Genomic DNA, 25,179 nt, shown 5'->3' with positions numbered 1-25,179 from the left:
TCTTAGAATCAAAGAAAGAACAATAATAACTATTACCTATGTAATAATAGTCTGCCTGTGACAGACACCATACTAGAAATTTACACACTAGTCTCACCTACTTCTTACAAAAGTACTAGGAGGTGAGTTTGAATACCCTCATCTTTTAGATAAGAAACCTGAGGGTCAGAGATATAAAGTAACTTGCTCACGTCCCATAGCTATGATTGAACCTGGGTAACATGGATGCAAAATTGGTACTCTTCTCATCATTCTTCTGCTTACAGATACCACAAGATTAACCTTTCTTGCTCTTAGATCCCTGTAGGTGTTCCACAAATATATACTTTAAAAATGAATGAATGTATTAAATAATCATTTCTGATCATGAATCATTTTGTCTCTCCAAAGCCTCAGAGTTTTTCAAAGTTGACTGTAACATCTCAGTGCTCCCTAGGAAGAATTCGAGTAAGAAAAACAGCTGTTTGTTTTTTTTTGACAAACCACCTTTTCTATCCATTGAATTTTGAAATCACAAAGTCTTTGTTTTAAAACTGTGCTTAACAGATAACTGCATTATCTTCCATCCCCAATATTTTGAAGTAATACTTAACATTTATTAAATTTTTACTAATTTTCAGGCACTGCCTTAAACTCTTTACTTATTTTAATTTTTTTAGTTACCAGTAGCACCTGTTCAAGTTTAAGATAGAGAAATTATGCATGCACAGAGAAGTTAAATCACTTGCTCAAAGTTCAAAAGATTTGAAAGTGCCCACATCGACATTTTTTAAAGGGTTCAAATATTTATTTTTTTTATTTATTATTATTATTATTATTATTTTAATAATTTTATTTTTTAATGGGGCAACATCAATAAATCAGGATACATATATTCAAAGATAACATGTCTAGGTTATCTTGTCGTTTAATTATGTTGCATACCCATCACCCAAAGTCAGATTGTCCTCTGTCACCTTCTATCTAGTTTTCTTTGTGCCCCTCCCCTTCCCCCTTTCCCTCTCCCTCTCCCCCCTCCCCCTGTAACCACCACACTCTTATCAATGTCTCTTAGTCTCACTTTTATGTCCCACCTACGTATGGAATAATGCAGTTCCTGTTTTTTTCTGATTTACTTATTTCACTTCGTATAATGTTATCAAGATCCCACCATTTTGCAGTAAATGATCTGATGTCATCATTTCTTATGGCTGAGTAGTATTCCATAGTGTATATGTGCCACATCTTCTTTATCCAGTTATCTATTGACAGGCTTTTTAGTTGTTTCCATGTCCTGGCCACTGTGAACAATGCTGCAATAAACATGGGGCTGCACATCGACATTTAATTGAAACATTCCAGCTCCAGAGCTTGAGAATTTAACCACAAAACTAAAATCCTCCATGTATAAACAGGGCTATGCTACATCAGATAACATGGGTAGGGAGTTGATCACTTAAAGGAACCAGTCTTAGTTGGTTGTTTCGCCATTACTATATATTAGATTGAACCACATGAAATTGCCTTTTCTCTAGGTTAAAAGTGGCTAAATATCAGCAGTTTTGTATGCTTTCACTTAATACTTCCTATTATCAAACAATTAGACTCTAACTTAAAGCTTTCATGTTTTAATTAGTATATCCAATTTCCTCTTGTTTTGCCAACAAATACGGACCCTCTCTGGCCAGCCTCCTATGGAAAATAACCTTCCAAAAATTTAAAGATTGTTGTTAAATTGTGACTCTCTTTCTTTCTTCCCAGAGTAGCTTCCAGCTTCCTAAAGTCTGACAAGAACCGGATAGGGAGCAGTTACAAGAAGACAATCTACAAAGAGTACAGTGATGGCTCATACATGCATGAAATGACCCAACCTGCCTGGTTGGGCTTCCTGGGTCCAGTGTTGCAGGCTGAGGTGGGAGATGTCATGCTTATCCACCTGAAGAATTTTGCCACTCGTCCTTATACCATTCATCCCCATGGTGTTTTCTATGAGAAGGACTCAGAAGGTAAATCAGTCCACCCTTTCTTTCTCCTATCCATAACAACTATAATTTTTCTCTTCTACTATGTTAAAAACGAGCTGGGAACAAATATAGTCTTTTCTTCCTTTTTGATCTGAGGTAGCAGGGACTCTGCTCAGAAAAAGGATGGCTGAGTATTATTATCAGTTCTGTTATTCATATACTGTGTAACTTTGAGCAAGTCAATGTCCCTCTCTGGGCCTAAGATTCTTTATTAAAAATGTGATGATTCAATCTGCCTTTTTTCTATGAGTTTGTTTCTGTATTTTTTTTCTATGATTGATACAGAGAACAAAACGATGGTTGCCAGATGGGAGTAAGGGTTCGGGAACTGGGTGAAATAAGTGAAAGGATTAAAAAGTAAAGATTTGCAATTACAAAATAATCATAAGGGTGTAAAGTATAGTATAAGGAGTGTAGTCAATAATATAGTAATAACTATGTATGGTGTCAGGTGGGTACTGGAAATATCAAGAGGAATCACTTATATGAATGTCTAAACACTATGCTGTACAGCTGAAACTAACATAACATTAAATGTTAACTGTAATGGAAATACAAAAAAATTGAAGATCTGTCCTTTATCACAAAGAATTACTTAAATGGCATTTCCATAAAATATTTGTGATTTGAAAAAAGAAGAGTGTGCTCTGAATATAGGGAGCATCAATCTAGGTCCACAATCTTCCAAAAGATCATCTTTTTTCTTAAGTAAAAGTTCAGTTTACTCATCTGAATCTCTCACTATCCCAGACCCAGTGGCCTAGAATTCAAACACATAGTGACTGAGGGGAATAGAGAGGGAAATCAGAAGGTCCTGACTTGGTCGTCAGTTCCATCTGTATGATCTCCAGCAAGTTACTTTTTCTCAGTTTTCTCTTTCATAAAATGGGTAAGTGGACCAACTGATCATTAAGTGGCCTTTAAAATTAATTCTGTGATTTTTTTTCTAAAGCAAGTGCTTGAAGGGAGGGAATTCTCTTTTCTCCCATGCCTTCATGCCACTGACTTTGCACTAGGGTACTACTACTAGGTCAGGCTGTGGAGCAGTTTTGTGGCCACAGCTCCTTTTCGAGTGGCTGCTACCTTTCCAACCATTTTATTTATTTATTTATTTATTTATTTATTTTAGATTTTATTTATTCATTTTTTAGTAGAGAGAGAGGAGAGAGAGAACAGGGGGAGGAGCAGGAAGCATCAACTCTCATATGTGCCTTGACCAAGGCAAGCCCAGGGTTTTGAACTGGCGACGTCAGCATTCCAGGTCGACGCTTTATCCACTGTGCCACCACAGGTCAGGCTCCAACCATTTTAAATGTGAGGCCTGGGATTCTCTAGGTAGATATTACCTGAATCTGTGCCCTCCTTTGGTTGTGAGGAACACCAAACTGGATCTTAGAACTTGACCTTTTCTGCAACACTGGAGCTAGGTGTCTCATATGTCAGCCTTTTCTTTGTTTCTCTATCTTCCAGTTCTTTCCTGCTCACCCGGGGACTGAACATATACAATTTCATTTTCTAGGCTCCCTGTACCCAGATGGTTCCTCTGGTCAGCTGAAAGCTGATGACTGTGTTCCTCCAGGGGGCAGCCATATCTACAACTGGACCATTCCAGAAAGCCATGCACCCACTGATGCTGACCCAGCATGCCTCACCTGGATCTACCATTCTCATGTAGATGCTCCACGAGATATTGCAACTGGCCTTATTGGGCCTCTTATCACCTGCAGACGAGGTATAGGCCCCAAGAGTGAGCTATGAGATGCAGTTTGGGATATCTTTGGGAAGCAATGATATAGTTGAACCACCTACATATTAAGCAGCAGCCTGAGGAGTGTTACTTCAGAACCATTGCTTATCAGCAGAAATAAACAATGCAAACTCCATTTTCACTATTTCTTTTTTTATTTTATTACCTTCTTAACAACAACAACAAAATATTTTCAACTTTTTAAATATTTTTCTAAACACTTAAAAATTTGAATTACTAATGATGAGAGTCAGGTCACATAAAAGTAAGGTATATGTTAAGAGTTTAAGTTTAGATAGGATTGAAAGTGTAGTCATCAAAATTTGGGGAGGATTGTAGAATAGTAGAAAACAGGGTATGTTTAAGTTATAGTCAGGCCTGAAGACCTGGGTGTTGCCACAGTGTAGTCAATTTAAGGCCCTGGGAGAAGAAGTCTCCATCTGCTTTTGTGTTGCTGACAGATTCTTAAGGTTCTCATTCCTATTCCTTTCTTATAGATACCCCTTGCAGTTTACTGTTACTAAGGATAGAGGTTCTAAAAAGCATCTTTCTTACTTGTACTAGGAACCCTGGATGGGAACACTCCTCCTCGGCGGCAAGATGTGGACAATTATTTCTTCTTGCTCTTCAGTGCTGTAGATGAGAATCTTAGCTGGCATATCGATGAGAACATTGCCACTTACTGCTCAGACCCAGCCTCAGTGGACAAAGAAGATGAAGCCTTTCAAGAGAGTAATAGGATGCATGGTAAGCTGGGAGGCCGTGACCACACTGTGACAGTAAACACTGATGAAGGGTCTCCTCTAGGCCTAGTATTTGGTGGGTGCTTTCATATACCTGGTCCTTTCTAATCCTTAGAAGGACCAGGAGTAGTAGAAATTCTATAAGAAATCTGAGAAACACACAGCAGATAAATGGTACAGCTAAAATTCCAATCCTGATCTTTCTGACTGCAGACTGTGTTCTTATCATTAAGTAGCATGCCTCTTCAACATTGAATAGCCCCAGGTGTTGACTCCAAGCTCATATACTATGTTTAGACACTTTGGTGAGGATTGTTTGTTGATATAATTAATTAACATTTATTTGTTCTGAATAGGATGTAAGTTGGAAGAATTACTCACTTTGTGAAGAGAAATGGTTACCTATAAGGGTATCCAGCATTTTAATTAAGCTTAAAATTAACTAAAAGCACAAAAGCTCTGAGGTATGGGCAGAAAAGTGATTTTGAGAAAGAGAAGCAACTTACCTTTGCTTTTGCTTAATTAAGGGTGTGGCTTACTTGCTTTTGGTGTCAGATTGTCCCAAAGTGAATACTCAGAAAGAAAATATAAGTGATGGCTTAGAGAGCTCAAATTTATTTCAGATTTTATATAATTTGTTTATAATAAATACAGTGTCCTATAAACATTTTAGAAGAAAATTGGCCTGGAAAGAAAGAGTAGCTTACAAAATAAAATACATTCTACCACTTAATATCTCTATGGTCTTGGGAGAAAGTACCTTTACCTCTCTGAGCCTTTGTTTTCTCATTTTTTGAATTAGTCATTGATATCTGCCTATTTCCTAAGGTTTTTTGTGAGATTTAAATAAAATTATACTTTTTATGAGCACAGTGTTACTTATTATTACTGCCTGATAGTAAGTCTTTCTCCATTGAGCTGTCATTCATTAACTCTGATATTTTCTTTGGATTTTATTTTTCAGCAATCAATGGCTTTGTATTTGGGAACTTACCAGAGCTGAACATGTGTGCACAGAAGCGTGTGACCTGGCACTTGTTTGGTATGGGCAATGAAATAGATGTCCACACAGCTTTTTTCCATGGACAAATGCTGACCATCCGAGGCCACCGCACTGATGTGGCTCACATCTTTCCAGCCACCTTTGTGACTGCTGAGATGGTGCCCCAGAAAGTTGGTATCTGGTTAATTAGCTGTCAAGTAAATAATCACTTGAGAGGTAAGATCTATCATCTTTGAACCTTGAGGTATGAGAGGGTGGTGGCAATATGGTTGTCAGGAGTCTGGGCTTCTGGTCTGGAACTATAAGATAGGTTTTTTAAGTGAGACAGCTAGGAGTAAATGATTAAACACTATACTAGAATTCTGGAGACCCACATTTTTTCCTGGCTTAGACATTAACTTGCAGGTTGATCTCAGGCACATCTCTCTGGGTTTCACTTTCTTCATTTGTAACGTAAAAAAATGGTATAAGGACGGATAAGTGGAGTTTTAAACTGTTTATCTTTTTCTCAGAGTTCTAAGGAATTAATATTTGGAGGTAATTGCAGCTGATTGAAGAGTCAATAAAGGAGAGATTAGTTTAAAAAGTATAAGCTTTTGCAGGAGATCATGGAGTATTGTGGGCAAGTGGTGATACTCTAGCTGGGACCCAACAGGAATAGAGGTAGGAGGTTTGGTTTTCACAAGAAAAATGGTTGAAGTAATGGTACAGTGCACTGATGAGCATCAAAGGAGAGGAGGAACATATGAGGCAATGGAAAGAGTACTGGATAAGTAATTAGACGGTTTCAGTTGTTCTTTCTGCTCTATGAAAAGTTCATTGTAATAACTTCAGAAAAGTACTTTCCCATTTTTAGGCTTCATTTGCCACATTTATAAAATGGGAAATTTGGTCTAAATAGTCTCTAAGATTCCTTTCAGCTCTCACTTTCTAAAATTATTTGATATATGGTAAATTGAATGGATGTTAGGAAAGTGATATATAAGTATATGAAAATGGATTTGAATAGGCAAAGAGTTATAAACTAGTAGGATAATGAGTCTGGGGTGGTAGGTTTGTCTTAATTGTGGTCAGTTACCTATGCTCCATTATCCAGGATCTGCCATCAATCCTCTAGATGCCTGGGTGAAGACTAAGAATACAGCCCAACTATAAAACAATAAGGGGTCTTAGAGCCAGACAAACTTGGATTTAAATCTTGTTCCACCAGTTGCTTAGTTAGTTTTGGTAAATCATATCACTTTTCTGAACCTGTTTCCTCATATGATTATTTCAATAATGAGTCCTACTTCATAAAGTTGTAATGAGGTTTTAAAGAGGTATTGTGATTTTGAATCTTAAAGAACAGGAGAATGTTGATACCAAGGTAGTGAATATAAGAGAAAAAAACAAGCACTCAAATCTGCAGTTAAGAAATAGGAGCTTAAGTCTCAGCTCCACTTCTGACTAGCTGTGTTATCTTGGGAAAATTACTTAACCTTTCTGAGCCTTAGTTCTTTTCAACTACAAAAGGTGATGCTAAAAGTCTGTTTCAGATGGTGGTTATGAAGATTGGAAGAGATAACGTATTATAAGGAACTTGACACAGGACCTGGCCTATGTATACTTATTCAATAAAATGAATATCCTTTCCTCATCTTTTTTCCTAACTCAGATTTTTATCTAAAATTTAAATTCTCCTTGGGATGCTGTGAGATTCAAATGAAATAATGATATGAATGACTGCTATAAGATGCCAAGCAAATATAAGGCAATATAATCAATTACCACTATACCTCAATGTAATATTTTTCACACTTTGGATACACTACTTAGAATCTACATTTTCATGACAGTACTAAATCTGAAGCTTCATCTCTATGTATAGAAGAAGTTCCATTATTTGGGGAGATTCCCTTTTTATAAATTACTCCTCTTTTTTTTTTTTTCATTTAATCTGATGCTCCCACCAGCTTAGTGTGGCACATTTCCTATTCTCCTCATTTACAAAACAGGGGTTAAACTTTAGATCTAGGAATTGATTTGCCTAAGGTCCTACAGAGCAATAAGGCTTGGACTGAATACCTTATTCAGTGCTTGAAGACTGAAGGTATTCAAGCACTGTGATGTTTGTACAATGTAAGCCTTTTGCAAAGGAAGGAACATCTGGTAAATGAATCAGTGGGGGTGAGCAGATAGAGTATTTGAATTCCCACCTGTGTTCCTTCTCTTCCAGCCAAGCTCTTAAAAAGTGAGAGAAAATGGTTCATTTGGAGCTAGGGGTAAATAGCCTAGGTGTAGGAGGGGAAAACTTTAGAAGAAGGAGAAAGGTAGTTTATCTGAGTAAAAGACCTGTTGGTTGAAATGGGGCCAGCCATAATGTTCTTCTTCCAGATGGCATGCAAGCACTCTACAAGGTCACATCTTGCTCAACGTCATCTCACATGAACCTACTAACAGGGAAAGTCCGGCAGTACTTCATACAAGCCCATGAGATTCAATGGGACTATGGCCCAACAGGTCATGATGGGAGTACTGGGAAGAATTTGAGGGAGCCAGGCAGGTAAGGGGCAGAGAGATTCCTCTCCCTACTCTGGGTTTCAGCTCGCAAAACCTATTATCCTTCTCAGAAGTCTCTCGCTTTCACTTGGGGATCACAATCACTGTCTGACTCGTTACATGACACAACTTTTAATTAAGTTATTTTGGCCCCCTTGGACAACTTACTCTTGGGGAGCTACAAATACTTTTTAAGGTTATGGCATATCCTTAGTAAAATGTCCTAACACTGAGTTTGTTACTGCTCTAATCCCAAACTACATTCAGAAAAGGAAGCCTGGTGTGACCAGCTTGGTTGAAAAATTTCCAGCTCTTATTTATTTTATCCATTATGTACCTCCTTGCACCTTTCTTTATTTTTCATAGTTTGAAGGAGGGATTTAAGCAGGACTCTGAGAAGCACTCTGAGAAATGTAGGGAGAAGGGGAAAAAAATCTGCCTTGTGACCATTCCATAATCATCATTTTGGAGGAATTTATCCAAATATACTGCTTCATCCATGACTCATACTGGGCACGGTAGAGTAGGTTAATTTCCTACTTAGTTGCTAGGCCTTAAATTATTCCTACTCATTGGCTTATCAGTAATTCCAGGTCTTTCACAGATGAGGCACTTGGTAGATGACTAGAAGAGTTTGAAGGAAAAAAAAGGAGTTTGAAGGAATATTCTAAGGCACCTGTCATGTTTATTCTTCCAGCAATAGCAATAGTAATAATAATGGGCTGAATCTGCAGGAAACATAAGAAAGTAGGCACTGAGTCTGAGCATGACTTCTAGAATATTTAACAGGATTTCCTAAGTTGGTAGCTTTTCATTTTGGAATTAAGGATATTCTTTATTAAGAGAAGAAATAATATTGAGTACCTAAAGATGTTTAAGGACAGATGTAAGTCTATGTAACTCAGGAGGGCAGGTGCTAGTGTCTGGAAGTTACAAGCAAGAAGATTTCAGCCTACTCTAAAAATAACCCTAATCATTAATTCTATTCAACAGTAAGAGGGATTGCATTCTCTGAAAATGACTTCCCTGATCTTAGAAAGGTTGAAACAAAGGCTGAATATTATTTGTTAGTGGTGTCACCTTCACTGGATTGAAGCTAACTTGGATGATCTCTGAGGTCTTTCCTAATCATAAAAATACATAACTTGATGAAACCAAGGGTGATATGGGAATCTTTGATACATAATTAAATCATGTGACATTGTTCTTCTTATATGACAGTGGCTCAGATAAATTCTTCCAGAAATCCTCCAGCCGAATTGGGGGCACTTACTGGAAAGTCCGATATGAAGCCTTCCAAGATCAAACATTCCAAGAAAAGGTACAGCTGGAGGAAGATGAGCATCTTGGAATCCTGGGTGAGGAATACTTAAATTATGAAATTAATTGACTTGAACCACAGAACTGGGGAGGACTTAAAAACTGGAACCTGGGGGCATCTCAGGGACATACATACTCTAGACCAGCATCACTAAAAGTGATTACTAGCAGATGAGTGTTTTGTGCAAAAGGGTTATAGTTCTGAATGTACTTACAAACTACTGAGTTAAACATAGTCCAGTAAAACAGAGTCAGATAATGTTCTTTGCTGCAAGGCTTCTCAGAACTTGGGGTTTATTTTTGTTTATCATGAATCTCCAATATGGGAAAAGAGTATGTAGCATGTCTTATAATTTACTACAGACCTTTGTTTTCAATGAACACCTTCTAGTAATACTGTTGTACAGATCACATTTTTAAAAATGTTTCTGTATGTATATTTCTGAAGGACTATATATAAAGTAGTAAGATGGTCTAGGTTCCTGGCAATATGAGGACCAGAACAACTTGATATGACGTGTAGACATGCTTGCTATGGTGAGGGATGCAAAACAAAGCCTAGAGCCTGGCTTGGATAAAGTATCCAGAAGGCCTAAAGCACAGCATTGAAACAGTATAACAATATTAGATGTGGTTTAGTCACTTAATGGAACAAGAGAATAAAAGAGATCAGATGGGAGAAAACTTTGGAAATGAAAATAATGAACTGCATTTTGGAGTTGGATGTGTGCCAGTTAATTCCAGGAGATCTGAATATGGCTAGTAGGGTTTATATCAGATAAATAAGGAGAGATATAGACCAGAAATGTACCTTGCAAAAGAGGATGGGCAATGAGAATTAAGAAGCTCTCATTAGTTTCTGTTCAGTATGGATCCTAGGTCTTCTTTATTCTTCAATGTTTTAGTGTGGTGAAAAAGCACAAAATAAAATTTATCATAGTAATCATTTTAAGTATACAGTTTATTGGTGTTAAGTGCATTCATAATGTTGTGCAACAATCACCACCATCTATATGAACTCTTTTCATCTTGTAAAACTAAAATTCAATACCCAATAAACAATAATTACTCATCCTCCCCTCCCCCAGGCCCTAGGAACCATCATTCTACTTTCTGTGTCTATGTTGATTATTCTAAGTATCTCATATAAGTGGAATTATACAAAATTTGTCTTCTTAACTGGCTTATTCACTTAGCATAATGCCCTCAAATTTCAATTATGTTGTAGTATCCTACAAAATTTCCTTCTTTTATTAAGGCAGACTAATATTCTATTATATATATATATGCTACATTTTATTTATCCATTCACTCATCAATGAGGACTTTGGTTGCATCTACATTTTAGTTCTTGGAAATAATGCTGCTATGAATATGGGTTTGCAAATATGTCTTTGAGACATGATTTCATTTTGGGGGGTATACACAGAATGTAGTTGTTAAATCACATGGTAATTCTATTTTTAATTTTTGAGACCACTATACTGTTTTTCACAGAGGTTGTATCATTCTAAATTACCACAACGGTGCATGAGGGTGCTGTTTTCTTCACACCCTCAGCAGCACTTTTTTTTTCTTTTCTTTTCTTTTATAGTCGCTATCCTAATGGGCGTGAGGAGGTATCTCATTATAGCATCTCTCTAATGATCAGTGATGTTTATAATCTTTCCATGTGCTTATTGGCCATTTGTATATATTGTTTGGATAAATGTTTACTCAAGTCATCTGCCCATCTTTAATTGGGTTGTTTACATTTTGGTTGTTGAGTTTTAGGCATTATCTTATATTTTGGATAGTAATTCCAGATCAGATATATGATTTATAAATATTTTCTCATTCTGTGGGTTGCCTTTTTACTCTGTTGATTGTGTCTTTCAATACACATTTAAAATTTTATGAAGTCCAATATATGTTTTTTGTATTTTGCTACCTATGCCTTTGGTGTGATATCCAAGAAATTATTACCAAATTCAATGTTTTGAAGATTTTTTCTTGTTTTCTTATAAGAGTTGTATTAGTTTAGGTGGTATATTTAGGTCTTTGATTTATTTTGAATTGATTTTTGTATATGGTACTAAGGATCCAACATCATCATTTTGCTATAGAAACCAGTTCTTCCTGTACCATTTTAAAAAATGTTTCCATTGTACCTTATTTTTGCAGAACATTAAGGCAACTTGCATGCCTCCCTGCACTATTTGTTTAAAAGACTGTCCCATATATGTATAGGTTTATTTTTGGGTTCTTTAATGTATTTCATTAATCTATATGTCTATCCTTATGCCAGTACCACACTTTTTATTGCTGTAGATTTGTAGTAAGTTTTTTTTAAATTTAATTTATTGTAATGACACTGGTTTGTAGAACCATACAAGTTTCAAGGGCATAACTCAACAAACCACCATTTGCCTACAGCATGGTGTGCCCTTCACCCTTAAAAACATCTCTTTCTGTCCTCATTAGCCTTACCCTCCTTTACCCATCTCCTTCTTTCTTCCTCATCCCCTGCTTTACCTCTGGCTATCACCACACTGCTGATTGTGTCTATGTGTTATGTGTGTATATATACATATTGGGGGGTGGTGAGTTTTAAAATGAGAAAGTGTGAGTCTTCTAGTTGTGTTTTTTGTTTTTAAGAGTATTTTGGCTATTTGGGATGCCTTGAGATTCTATATGAATTTTAGCAATGTTTTTCCGATTTTTGCAAAATTATCACTGAGGACTTGACAAGGATTTCATTGAGTCTGTAAATTTTTTTCAGGTAGTATTGACATTTTAACACATTAAGTCTTCCAATCTATAAACATGGGAAATGTTTACATTTAGTTATGTCATATTTAATTTATTTCAGCAATGTTTTATAGTTTTTATTGCACAAGTATTTTACATCTTCAGTTAAAATAGTTTTAAGTATTTTATCCTTTTTGATGCATTATATCTGAAATTATTTTTTGTAATTTCATTTTAGATTGTTCATTGTTAGTATATAAAAATGCAATTGACTTTTGTTTGTTTGTTTTTTTCGTATTTTTCTGAAGTTGGAAACGGGGAGGCAGTCTGACAGACTCCCACATGTGCCCGACCAGGATCCACCCAGCATGCCCACCAGGGGGTGATGCTCTGCCCATCTGGGGCAAAAATGCAATTGACTTTAATGTGTTGACTTTTATCTTGCTCTTTGATTAATTTGCTTATTAGTTTGAACAAATGTTTTTTGTGTACTTTCTAGGGTTTTCTACATATAAGATCATATAATCTGTAACAGAGATAATTTTACTTTTTCTTTTACAGTTTGAATTTATTTTATTTTTTTTCTTGACTAATCACTTTGGCTAGAATTATCAGTAATATGTTGAAGATAAGTGGTAAAAGTAAGCAACCTTGCTTTGTTCCTTATCCCAGAAAAAAAGCTTTCAGTCTTTAACCATTGATTATGGTATTTGTTGTGGCTTTTTTATATATGTATTATGTTAAGAATTCCCTTTTTTATTTCTTTTAACTTTTATTAATTTTAATTTATTGTGTTTACATGGATTCAAGTGTCTCAACTCAATATAACACCCTCATCCCCACCCCCTTGTCCCCTATTATACCTCTTTTGCCCCTTCCCCTTAACTCCCTCCCCCCTTTCCTCTGGGATTTGCTGTCCTGTTATCCATATTTATGTGTTATGTATATATAATTTTACTAATTTCTTCACCTTCTCTGATCCCTCCCATCATCCCCCTTCCCTCTGACAGCTGTCCCTTTGCTCCCTGTTACCACGTCTCTACCTCTATTCCATTCCTCAGTTCACTTTGTTCATGAGATTCCACATATAAGTGAGATGATATGATTTTTTTTCCTCTGCCTGGCTTATTTCACTTAGCATAATAATCTCCAGGCCCATCTGTGCTGTAGCAAAATATAAGATTTCCTTCTTTTTCATGGCCACATAATATTCCATTCTGTATATGTACCACTGCTTTTTAATCCATTCATCCACTGATGGACACTCAGGCTGTTTCCAGATCTTGGCTGTTGTAAACAATGCTGCAATAAGCATGGGAATGCATATCTTCTTTTGAATCAGTGATTTGCTCTTCTTAGGATATATTCCTAAAAGTGGGATAGCTGGGTCAAAAGGCAGTTCTGCTTTGAATTTTTTGAGGAAACCCCATACAGTTCTCCACAGTGGTTGCACAAGTCTGCATTCCCACCAGTAGTGCAGGAGGTGCCCTTTTCTCCACACCTTCGTCACCACTTATTGTGTGCTGTTTTGCTAATGAGCACCATTCTGACAAGTGTGAGGTGATATCTCATTGTGGTTTTAATTTGCATTTCTCTGATGATTAGTGATGTTGAACATTTTCTCATATGCTTATTGGCCATCTGTATGTCCTCTTTGGAAAGTGTCTATTCAGTTTTTTTGCCCATTTTTTAAATTGGATTGTTTAGGTTCCTGGTGTTGAGTTTTAGAAGTTCTTTATAAATTTTGGTTATTGACCCCTTATCAGAAGTATTGGCAAATATGTTCTCCCATTGTGTGTGTTGTCTTTTTATTTTGTTAATGATGTCTTTTGTTGTGCAAAAGCTTTTTAGTTTGATATAGCCCCATTTGTTGATTTTGTCCTTTATTTCACTTGTCCATGGAGATAAATCAGCAAAAATATTGCTACAAGAGATATCACAGAGTTTACTGCCTATGTTTTCTTCCAAGATGTTTATGGTTTTGCGCCTTACATTTAAGTATTTTATTAATTTTGAGTTTATTTTTGTGAATGGTGTAAGTTGGTGGACTATTTTTATTTTTCTGCGTGCACCTGCCCAATTTTCTCAACACCATTTATTAAAGAAATTGTCTTTATTCCTTTGTCAAATATCAATTGACCATAAAGGTGTGGGTTTTTTTCTGGATTCTCTGTTCTGTTCCATTGATCTGTATGCCCATTCTTATGCCAGTACCAAGCTGTTTTGAGTACAATGGCCTTGTAGTATAACTTGATATCAGGAAGTGTGTTATACCTCCCACTTTATTCTTCATTTTCAAGGTTGCTGAGGCTATTTGTGTTCTTTTTGGTTTCATATAAATTTTTGAAATATTTGTTCTGGATCTGTGATGCTCAACATTTAATTAGAATTAAAGCAAGCTTATATATTTAAATGGGTCTTACAAGGATACTCAACTGTGAGAACTGGAACAATAGAGGCAGGGGAAATGCGATAGGACCTGACAGTGAAGTGAGAGAAAGCCCTAGTTTTAGACCTTGTCTCTATTCTTAATCAGCAATTTAAATTTGAGGTCAATTCCACCTGTCTGAGCTGTAGTTTCCTAATCTGTAAGATGAAGATATCCCTTGCCTTGTATACCTTAGAATGATATTTGAAGATCAAAGTAAGATAATGGATTTTAATGTGTTTTTTATAGGTATAAATTTGAATATACTTAGGAGAGACTTCTCTTTATCTTCTTTTCTCATTCCTTTTCCCCCTTTCTTCTGTTTCTATCCTCCCTGTCATTCCTGTTTTCATTTTCATTGCTTCTTCTTCCCATTTAACAGGGCCAGTGATACGGGCTGAGGTGGGTGAAACCATCGAGGTGATCTTCTATAACCGTGCATCTCAGCCATTCAGCATACAGCCTCATGGAGTGTTTTATGAGAAAGACTACGAGGGAACTGTATACAATGAGGGTGAGCAGACAGGGTCTCCAAATAATAAGGGCTACAGGCAATAGTGGGTAGCTTTAGAGGAAAGATAAATAAGGAGTAAAAGAAGAAGGAGGCAGAATTAATAGCTATGTGGATATTATTGAATGAATTTATGATTTTATAACAAGGCAGAGCTGGAATCAATAACAGACATGTTTTAAATATTTTTTCATTATAAAAATAACATACCTATTATGGAATTTTGTAAAAATGTAAAAATTTATGAAATTGATAAAATAATTCATAGAAAAATTGTCAATATGTTTTGAAATATCTTTAAATATTTTTCTGTGCTTATAATATGTATGTATTTATAGATTTGTGATCATGTGGTTTGCACAATTTTGTATCATACTATTCTCAGTTATCATTATATTTTGTCAACTGTCCAATTCATAGTAATGTTATAAATATTTTAATGACATATTATGCTCTGTCATGTGGATTTGCCATAATTTATTTACATTACCCTCCTTTGTTTATACATGTAATTTTAAAATTATTTTAGAATACTTTAACTCATTGAATGCATTAAATTAATACACACATAAGTTTTGAATTCCTATTTCAGAAGAGAATTCTAGAAGTGAGATTATTAGGTAATTTATTTCTGTTTTCTCTAGAAATAATATTAACACAAGCTAATTGCAAACCCAAAATAATAAAATTATAAATGGAAAAGTCACAGACAAATCTAGACTATAAAAATATCCTACATGGCAACTGATCTAGTCCCTTTAAGAAGTCAATGCCATAGGGAAAACATTAAAGAGACAACACCATGGGCAACATACAAATCTTTTTTGATCCTGTTTATAAAAAAGTGGACTTAAGGGTCCTTTTGGAGGTAATTGTAAAATTTTTGTTATAGACTGAATATTAGATGATATTAGGGATATTAGGGTATTTTTAGGTGTGATAATATTATTGTACTGTTACAGGAGATGCTCCCTGATTATTTGTAAATAAAATACTATGATACTTACTTTTTATTTCCAAAGGATTTAACAAAAGTAAACAGAAATTGTGTGTGTAATGTATGTGTATGTAGATAGACATACACATAAATGTAGATGTATTAAAGAATGCAAAATGTTAAGAATCAACTCCAGGTGATAGGATGATTGTTGCACTAACCTTTACATTTTTCTGTATGTTTGAAAATTTAAAAAATTTGGAACAATGAATGAATAAAAAAAGATAAGTTAATACCATTCTAAATTATACCATCCTATTATAGGTTATACTACAAATATCCTTGTGTATGTTTCTTTGCACACTTACATAATTATTTCTTGAGAATATATATTTTTGATGTAGAATTGCTATGTCTCATGAAACACACATTAAAATATTTTGTACATAATATTTTGTACATATATATAAATTGTTTTCTGGAAAAATTTGTACTCCCATCTATTTTGAATTCTATAACAGCAGTTGGGAGGGAGGACCCATTTTCTAACATCTTTTCCCACACAGAGCAGCCATTTTAACCTTTAGCAAAATTTCAGTCTTGTAAGTAAACAACAACAAAACTCATGGTTGTTTTGATTTGCATTAAGTTGCACATTCTTTTTAAAATTTATACATATCTTACAGTTTTTATGAGCATGAATTTTTTAAGGCTTTTCATACTATTTACTAATCTTTTTTTCCCCTGAAAAGGCTATTCGCATTTACCCTTTTAATAAGTGGATGAGAGGGGTAAGTGCTATCTGAACTATTTTAATTTGTAAAATATTGAAAAATTGACCAGAAAAAAGTTATCAAGATACTTTTGTACCTTTTTTGATTACGAATAGGTTTGGAAATTTAAGATAAAATTTCTGTGCATTGCTTGACCATGACATGTATCCATTTAAGAAATGACAGTTTTAATGTTGTTGTTTTTTTCCAGTTGCAGTTGATGTTCAGTATTATTTTATGTTAGTTTCAGGTGTACAGCATGATGATTATACATTTATATATCAATAATTTGTGATGTAATCCCCTAATAAGTTCAGTACTACCTGACACAGTACATAGTTATTACAATATTATTGACTATATTGCTTATGCTGTACTTCACATTTTAACAACTATTTTGTAACTACTTTTTAATCCTTTTATCTTTTTCACCCAGTCCCCCCCAATGCCCTCCCATCTGGCAACCATGAGTTGTTCTCTATATCTATGTATCTGTTCCTGCTTTGTTTGATTATTATTTTTTATTTAGATACCTCAGATATGTGAGCTATATGGTATTTGTATTTCTGTATGACTTAATTTAGCATAATACCCTTTAGCTCTAGCAATGTTGTTGCAAATGAGAAGATTTAATTTTTTATAGTCAATTCATATTCCATTGAATATATATACCACATCTTCTTTATCAAATTCTCTACTCATGAGCACCTAGGTTGCTTCAATATCTTGGTTATTGTAAGTAATGCTACTATGAACATACAGGTTCATATATATTGATATATTTTTGAATTAATGTTTTGAATTTCTTTGGATAAATGCCCAGAAGTGGAATTGCTGTAAGATAGTTCTATATTTAATTTTTTGAGAGGAGCCACTAGACTGTTATAAATAAATAGATATGTACATAAAGGAAAAAGTATTAAACAATCAGAACCATTCAAAGATGAAACAGGCTATGATGGATGGCAGATAGTGAATCTCCAAAATACAATGATTATTAAGCAGAAGTAGGGATATAAGAGCAGAAAAATGTATGTTTTCAAGTGAAGAGTGTTCCAAGTAAGATTTTAATGCCCTTTTTTTCCTTAGGTCTTATAAGTTTGAAGTTTGGGAAGTTGAAATATCTCCTGTTCATATAACAAGGTGTGACATAACTATAAACCAAAGTCTAGTGTCTTGATTTTTACCCAGGATTCTTTTAAATATTCAATATTCCTATTATTGCTATTCTTGTTGCTATTTCAAAATATCTTTGTAGTTAATGAAATTTACTCCAGTGTTTAAAGCTTATGATCTTTATTCTAGCCAATATGAGTAACGAATCCTATGTTTTCCTTGCAGGCTCATCCTATACTGGCTTGGTTGCCAAGCCCTTTGAGAAGGTAATCTATCGTTGGACAGTACCCCCCCATGCAGGCCCCACGGATCAGGATCCTGCCTGTCTCACTTGGATGTACTTTTCTGCTGTGGATCCCATAAGAGACACAAATTCTGGTCTGGTGGGTCCCCTGCTGGTGTGCAAGGCTGGTGCCTTGGGTACAGATAACAAACAGGTATTGTCGGGGATTCTGTCTGGAAATTCTATTGGGAGGAGGATGAGGCTGGGGTGCTGAATAGGAGTTAAGCATGGAACTGGATTCTAAAGGTAAGAGAATAGAAAAAACAATAACAACCAAGTTATTGAATCAGACATTAATAGTGAAGTCATGTTATTTTGCACATTTTTCTGTTAGTCACGAACACACATCATCCTTAGTCTTTGATTCTTTTTTTTTTTTTTTAGCTTCCGTAGCCCCTAAACTTTGTTCTAAATTCCTAAATCTTCATTAAGATTTGCTTGTTTTCTTTCATATCCAGCCCACCACTCCCAACTGTGTAACCTTTGGCAAGTGACTTAACCTCTCTTTGCTTCTGTTTCTTCATCTATAATAAAGGGTAAACAATAGAAGATGGTATCTGGGTTTCTAAAAAGTAATTAAAGTAATCTATATAAAGTGCTTAACAGAGTGTCTGGTAACATAACTAACACTCAGTAAATGTTAGCAATAATAATAATTACATATTAATCATAATTATAATTATTTTTTTCTCTTACTTTCTAACTTTCCCAGTTTCCTTCTGATCTCCTAAATATTTTGCCCCACTCCCACTCAAGTGACTGTAGAGTATCTTCTATCACACTCTGTACCTTTTATTTCACAATCCACATCTTATGCTTCTTCCCTTCTCCCTTTCTGACATTCCTATCCTCCAGTCGTGTCACTTTGTTCTGACCTCCTTCACCTACTTGTGATTGAGGTTACCTAATTACCTTAAGAAAAACTGCATAGCAACAACTGCACTTCTAAGCAGGAGATGAGTTTGGCTCTGTGTCTGGAAAAAAATGGGAAAGAACAAGGGATCATTGGGTCTAAGAGTATCAGAGTCTTTAACTGCTGAAACTGTTGTCATATCTCCCTCTTTTCTCTCCCACTGGGCCTACAGAAAGGGGTGGATAAAGAATTCTTTCTCCTTTTTACTGTGTTGGATGAGAATAAGAGCTGGTATAGCAATGCAAATCAAGCAGCTGCTATGTTGGATTCCAGACTACTCTCAGAGGATGTCATGGGTTTCCAAGACTCCAATCGGATGCATGGTAAGGGAAATGAGTGCTTTTGTCTTGAGCTACAGCTTCGAAGTTATAAGTAAAATCTAACCTTAACCTAATTATGACCCACCCTTGAAAACACTATTGCCGCTGGTCAGCGATGCCCACGAGATGGAGTAGGTTGAGGGATTAAACCTGACAACAGATCTTATACTTAGCACCTGCTTGTGCTGTTTCCTGTGTTAAACAGTATCAGGAGCACTAGATAAAAGTATTATGAAATGAGGACTATGCCCAAAGAATCCACTGTAGACTGAGAAGAGTAAGCAGGGATGACACCTTTCCAGGCTTATTGCCTTCTCCCTTATTGCCAAACACCCTGGTTTCACAAACCCATACTTTAGCCAAACAGAGCTATTTTTATCTACATGGACATACCTTTTACTTTTTTAACTTCATGTTTTTGCAATGCTTTGCCCTCCACTTAAAATTCCTTTCCTTATATCTTTGCCTTGAGCCTAGAGAAACTATTTCCATTCTCTAAGGCTCTATTCAAAAGCTAACTCCTCCAAGTAACAATTTACTTTATCACCCAAGCCCAGGATTATGACACCTTGTTCTGAACAACTATAGCAGTTCTATCAGACTATTTTAATAACAAGTATCATATACTCACCAGTAATTTATTCAATTGTTACATTGCTTTTGATTTCTGCTAAAATGTAATCCTTAATAGTGAGTATTGTTTGTTACTTATCCCTGTATCCTGCCAGGCGTTCCCAAACTAGGGCACGGGCCGCATGCGCCCCCCTGAGACCATTTATCCCACCCCCTGCCACACTTCCAGAAGGGGCACCTCTTTCATTGGTGGTCAGTGAGAGGAGCACTGTATGTGGCGGCCCTCCAATGGTCTGAGAGACAGTGAACTGGCCCTCTGTGTAAAAAGTTTGGGGACCCCTGCTACACTGTCTAATACACAATAAATATTTATGAAACAGTGAACTACCAGTTCATGAGTAGGTGAAAGCGTGAGTGAATGAATGGAAAGACGTTGTCCCAGTTTGCAAAGAGCTCCTAGCATTTTATAACAAGATGAGGCTAATAACATCCATGAAACAATTATAGAACAATCCAAGGTATAGTATAATTAAGTGCTAAATTATGTGGAACCAATTTTAAGTAATATAAAAGTTTGAAGGGAGAAAATATTAATGAGAAACAATCAAATGAAAGGGTTTCTGAAAGAAGGGAATGCTTGACCTGGGTCTTAAAGGCTGAATAGGTTTTCAATCAGACATTATAGGAAGGAGACACAGAATCAGGTTAGCAATGTTTCCATCCAGATCCCGGGAAATTACCCAATAGGGTTCCTCGTTAAAGCTAGTTCCAGTGGATGTGGGGACATTGAAAAGGGGTCAGCTTCAAGCAGGCCTCCCTGTATTTTTTTTGTATTTTTCTGAAGTTGGAAATGGGGAGGCAGTCAGACAGACTTCCCGCATGTGCCCGACCGGGATCCACCGGGCACACCCACCAGGGGGTGATGCTCTGCCCATTTGGGGCATCGCTATGTTGCAACCAGAGCCATTCTATAGCCTGAGGCAGAGGCCACAGAGCCATCCTCAGCACCTGGGACAACTGTACTCCAATGGAGCCTTGGCTGCAGGAGGGGAAGAGAGAGACAGAGAGGAAGGAGAGAAGGCGGGGTGGAGAAGCAGATGGGCGCTTCTCCTGTGTGCCCTGGTCGGGAATCGAACCTAGGACTTCTGCACGCCAGGTGGACGCTCTACTACTGAGCAAACTGGCCAGGGCCACCTTCCTGTATTTTTGAAGGGGGTGTAGAGGATGCAAGGGAGTCAAGAACAAGTGTGTTGTCTTTTTTGGCACTATCTCTTGGTTTTCATTACTGGTCAGTTAAATCATCTGGAAAAAGTAAGATAGTCCTGCAATCTAATTTTATCCCAGTATGAATTAATGGAGCACCCAATTAGTATTAGGTGACATGTTAGGTACTTGGATAACCACACAGATACAGAAAAAAAATGCTTCTTCTTAAGTCTGTGTGGTGGGGGAGATAGATCTGTAAGTAAATCACTGTATTCTGTGGTAAGAGATATGATAGAATTTTGTGTGGCAGGGGAGTTTCATAGAAATCAGAGATGGAATGATAATTCTGCTTCACTGTAGAGATAATGTTTATGTTGGGGCATGATGAATGGATGAGTATCTGTATGTTGTATAGAGAAACCAGAGGGAAATTATATTACAGACACAGGGAGCAGCATTTAAAATCAACAAGGGTATTATAAGCACTGACCATATTTAGGGCTTTGAGCATGGAGAGGTAAATAGAGCTCACAAGATAATGTGTGTATGTGTGTTAGAGGGGGTAGGAGGATAAACTACAGGCAGGGGTACCAGGAAGGAGGCTTTTGCAAGAGTTCAGGACAAAGATGATGAGGGTTAGAGACAGAGAAGTGGCAGTAAAGATGTAGAAGAGGAGACAGCTTGAAAACTGAGTTTGGAACTTTACATAAGAATGGCGAATGAGAAAAATATGTAGAAAGAACAAAGGGGTTGTAAGAGAACCAAGAAAATATGGTGTTACATAAGCCAAGGGAAGAGATTTTCAAGAGAGTGGTGGGAGTACAAGAGGTTGGTACTTTTGTGTATGTGTGAAGAGGTTATGGTAGTGGAGAATACTTCAGTTTTGCCAAGATGTGATGTATGTTGGAGGAGGAACAGTAAGTGAAGCAAGAAAGGCTATTTAAACCCTTATTCCAAAGGGACAGATCTTTATAAGAGGAACTAAAATGGTTTAGAGAAGAGGGTACAAGTGTTGAGAGTGACTCAGTAATTTAAAGTTGTGGGAAACCATAGTACAGCCAGAGGTGCATTTAACAGTGGGCGCACCGGGCACGCGCCCTGGGCCCCAACTTTTGAAGGGCCCCGCAAAACCCCAACCTAACACCTTTTTCTAATGTAAGGGGCCCAATATTTTCTTCTGCGCCCAGGGCCTCAACCGATCTTAATCCACCTCTGAGTACAGCACTGATGTCATGTGTGGTTTCATCTCCACATCCTGTCTTGTGTTCTTGTTTTCCAGCCATTAACGGGTTTCTATTCTCTAACCTGCCCAGGCTGGACATGTGCAAGGGTGACACAGTGGCCTGGCACCTGCTCGGCCTGGGCACAGAGAGTGACATGCATGGGGTAATGTTCCAGGGCAACACTGTGCAGCTTCAGGGCATGAGAAAGGGTGCAACCATGCTCTTTCCTCACACCTTTGCCATGGCCATCATGCAGCCTGACAACACCGGTAAGTGTCTTAGCAACTTGCCTGAGGCTAAGAGACTTTATTGGGCTTGCGGTTGGGTGAAGGGGGCTGGTGAAGAGGAAAGAAGAGTCATGTAGAGGGTTCTTACAATATTTTCAAAACAAATTTGTCTTCTCTCTCCTCAATATGCACCCCATGTTATGGTTATTTGGATTATCATCTTAGCTGCAGGTAAATTAAAGTGAAAAGCTGAGGAACCTCTTTCTGGAACAACAGGAGATAAATAGGGATGCTGCCCAGGTGCCAGGGTCAGGACAATTTTTATGTAGGTAGAGGATAGAATTGACCATGTAGCCCTTTGGCCACATAGAAATTCCATATATACAGTCCTTGCTTTTGGGGATGGATATGTCCATGTGATGTACTGATAAGCACTTCGAATTCTTATATTCCATGAGAATTTTTGCAAATTTTGCTGGGAGTGAGGCAGCCGTGTGTTTAACAGTTTTAACCCAAGTATTGGAACACAATAACTTCTAGTACAGCTTCTTTCAGAAACTTGCAGTTTAAATTTGTTCTAATCATTTCCCCTCTATGTGGCTAGATTTCTTTCTTATTTTCTTTTTCTGTCTGTCCCTACCCTCCCTCCCTCCTTCTTTCCCTCCCTCCTCTTTCTTTCTTATTTTTCTTCCTCTCTGTCCCCTTTTCTGTCTTTCTTTCATTAAGAAATTGGACTAGTCTATTTCTTCAGATTTCATCTCTGTCTAATATTTCATAATGCAGCAGTAATCTCTCCTTGCTGTTTCTAGCCTCCAAACTCAGTTTTCATTTACTTTTTCTAAGCAGTAGATGACAATAATGTTTGTAAAGAAAATTTGTAAGTTCATGTATTTCCCACTAAACTTTATTTTAGTTCAGTAAATTTCATTCATATCTCAGAAAAATCCCTATTCAAAACAAGTCTCCTTGACAATTTAGCAATTGCATTCTGGCACTGGGTTTAACAAACATTTGACATAAAGCTGGTCTCCACAGCAATCTAGGTTCTCATTTTTGCCCATCTACCTGGGATATCTTTTTAGTCTGGGAAAGTTGTTATCAAATTAGAAACAATAGTTAATAGAGCTGAAAAGAAAAAGAGAAACAAGTGTTTTAGTGAAACTTAAAGTAGGGAAATTCTGAATAAGGAAGACCTTACTCTCTAACCTTAATCCTAAAGCCAAATCCTAGGTTTAATCTCTTTCTTGTGAAATTAGCCAGGCTCACCTGCCATGACTATATACCTCCCCAGGGCTCACTCTTACTTTGGATGAATAAAATTATTTTTGTATCACATTGAGTCTTAATATAGGATGGCTTTAGATGGATTAAAAACATTCTGATCTGGTATGAGGGAAAGAAAATGTAAATGGGTTTATAAGAGTAAGAGCTTGAAAGGTTCTTCAAGCAAAAGCCCAAATTTATCTTACCTTTCAAACTCTTTCTTCTTTCTGAGAACTTCTGAAGTCATAGAATGTTGAAAGTTGTAGAGCCCCTTTGAGATCATCTCAATTTACTTATTTTATTAATGGGAGGAAGAGACAGAGACCAGAAAAGGAACAATGTTTTGTTCTGATTAACCATATTGGCTCTATATGAAAGGGAGATAGGTATGTGAACAATATTATAAGGCTATAATAGTGCCATCTGCCAAGAGCTATGGTAACACAGAGAAAGTTATAACAAATTCAACCTGACTTGTAGAGTGAAGTTTTCTTGGGAAAAGACATTCACACTTACCTTTTTAAAGATGAATAAATTGTCACCAGGCAAAGTAAGGATATGGGTGTGAGGAAGGCATTATAGGTAGTATGAACCATATAGGCAGTGTTTTGGAAACAGCATTTACCTGGAGAATGTTTGCATAGACTGATTTGATTAACTGTTTTTCAACTCAAAGTATTATGCTAAAAGGTGTTTGGAAATATGTGGAGGTACTTTTAGTTGTTACATGACTGGGGATATGAAGACGGTTATACTGTCATTTAGAGAGTTGGAGTGAGAGATGCTAAAATGTTCTGTAATATGTAAGATAGTCTTAAGCAGTGAAAAATAGTTTCATGCAAAATTCTGATAGCTTCTCTGTTGAGAAACATCAGGAAGTAAGGTTTAAAGGGAAGTATAACAAGAGAATCTTGCAAGAGGATGTGAGAGCCTTTCTGATGGGTGGGAACAATAGGGTGGTGAATAGAGCCAGAGTTAAAACTCTAGAGATTATATACATAAGACCTATCAACTCTTTAATTATAAAAACCTAAGGAAAGACATTTCAGATGTCTCTGGTGTATATATCTCTGTGATCAAGAAGTTTTTTTTTAAATTTAAATTAAATAAAATATATTGTAACATTGGTTAATTACATTATGTAAGTTTCAGATGTACAACTTTATAAAACAACATCTACATACTCCATTGTGTGCTTACCACCCATAGTCTTGTCTCCCTCCAACATCATATATTTGACCCCCTTTAGCCTCTTTATCTTTCCCCCATTTCCCTTGCTCTCTGATAACCAACAAAATGTTGTCTGTGTTTATGAGTTTGTC

The 25,179-nt window shown here is 36.5% G+C and overlaps 1 protein-coding gene across 10 annotated transcripts in view; it reads left to right on the top strand.

Moving 5' to 3' along the window:
• Positions 1–25,179, top strand: part of HEPH (hephaestin) — a 104,548-nt gene that overhangs the window by 9,373 nt on the left and 69,996 nt on the right. For all 10 annotated transcript variants that reach the window (XM_066357323.1, XM_066357320.1, XM_066357318.1 and 7 more), the window contains 10 exons: positions 1,741–1,985; positions 3,523–3,735; positions 4,315–4,497; positions 5,458–5,712; positions 7,870–8,038; positions 9,256–9,392; positions 14,895–15,026; positions 18,075–18,286; positions 19,218–19,368; positions 22,424–22,636. In XM_066357323.1, coding sequence (XP_066213420.1) covers positions 1,741–1,985; positions 3,523–3,735; positions 4,315–4,497; positions 5,458–5,712; positions 7,870–8,038; positions 9,256–9,392; positions 14,895–15,026; positions 18,075–18,286; positions 19,218–19,368; positions 22,424–22,636 — 1,910 coding nt within the window. The remainder of the gene's footprint in view (positions 1–1,740; positions 1,986–3,522; positions 3,736–4,314; positions 4,498–5,457; positions 5,713–7,869; positions 8,039–9,255; positions 9,393–14,894; positions 15,027–18,074; positions 18,287–19,217; positions 19,369–22,423; positions 22,637–25,179) is intronic.

The sequence above is a fragment of the Saccopteryx leptura genome, chromosome X (assembly GCF_036850995.1).
Source record: "Saccopteryx leptura isolate mSacLep1 chromosome X, mSacLep1_pri_phased_curated, whole genome shotgun sequence".
NCBI lineage: Eukaryota > Metazoa > Chordata > Mammalia > Chiroptera > Emballonuridae > Saccopteryx > Saccopteryx leptura.
This window is presented reverse-complemented; position numbering and strand designations above follow the sequence as displayed.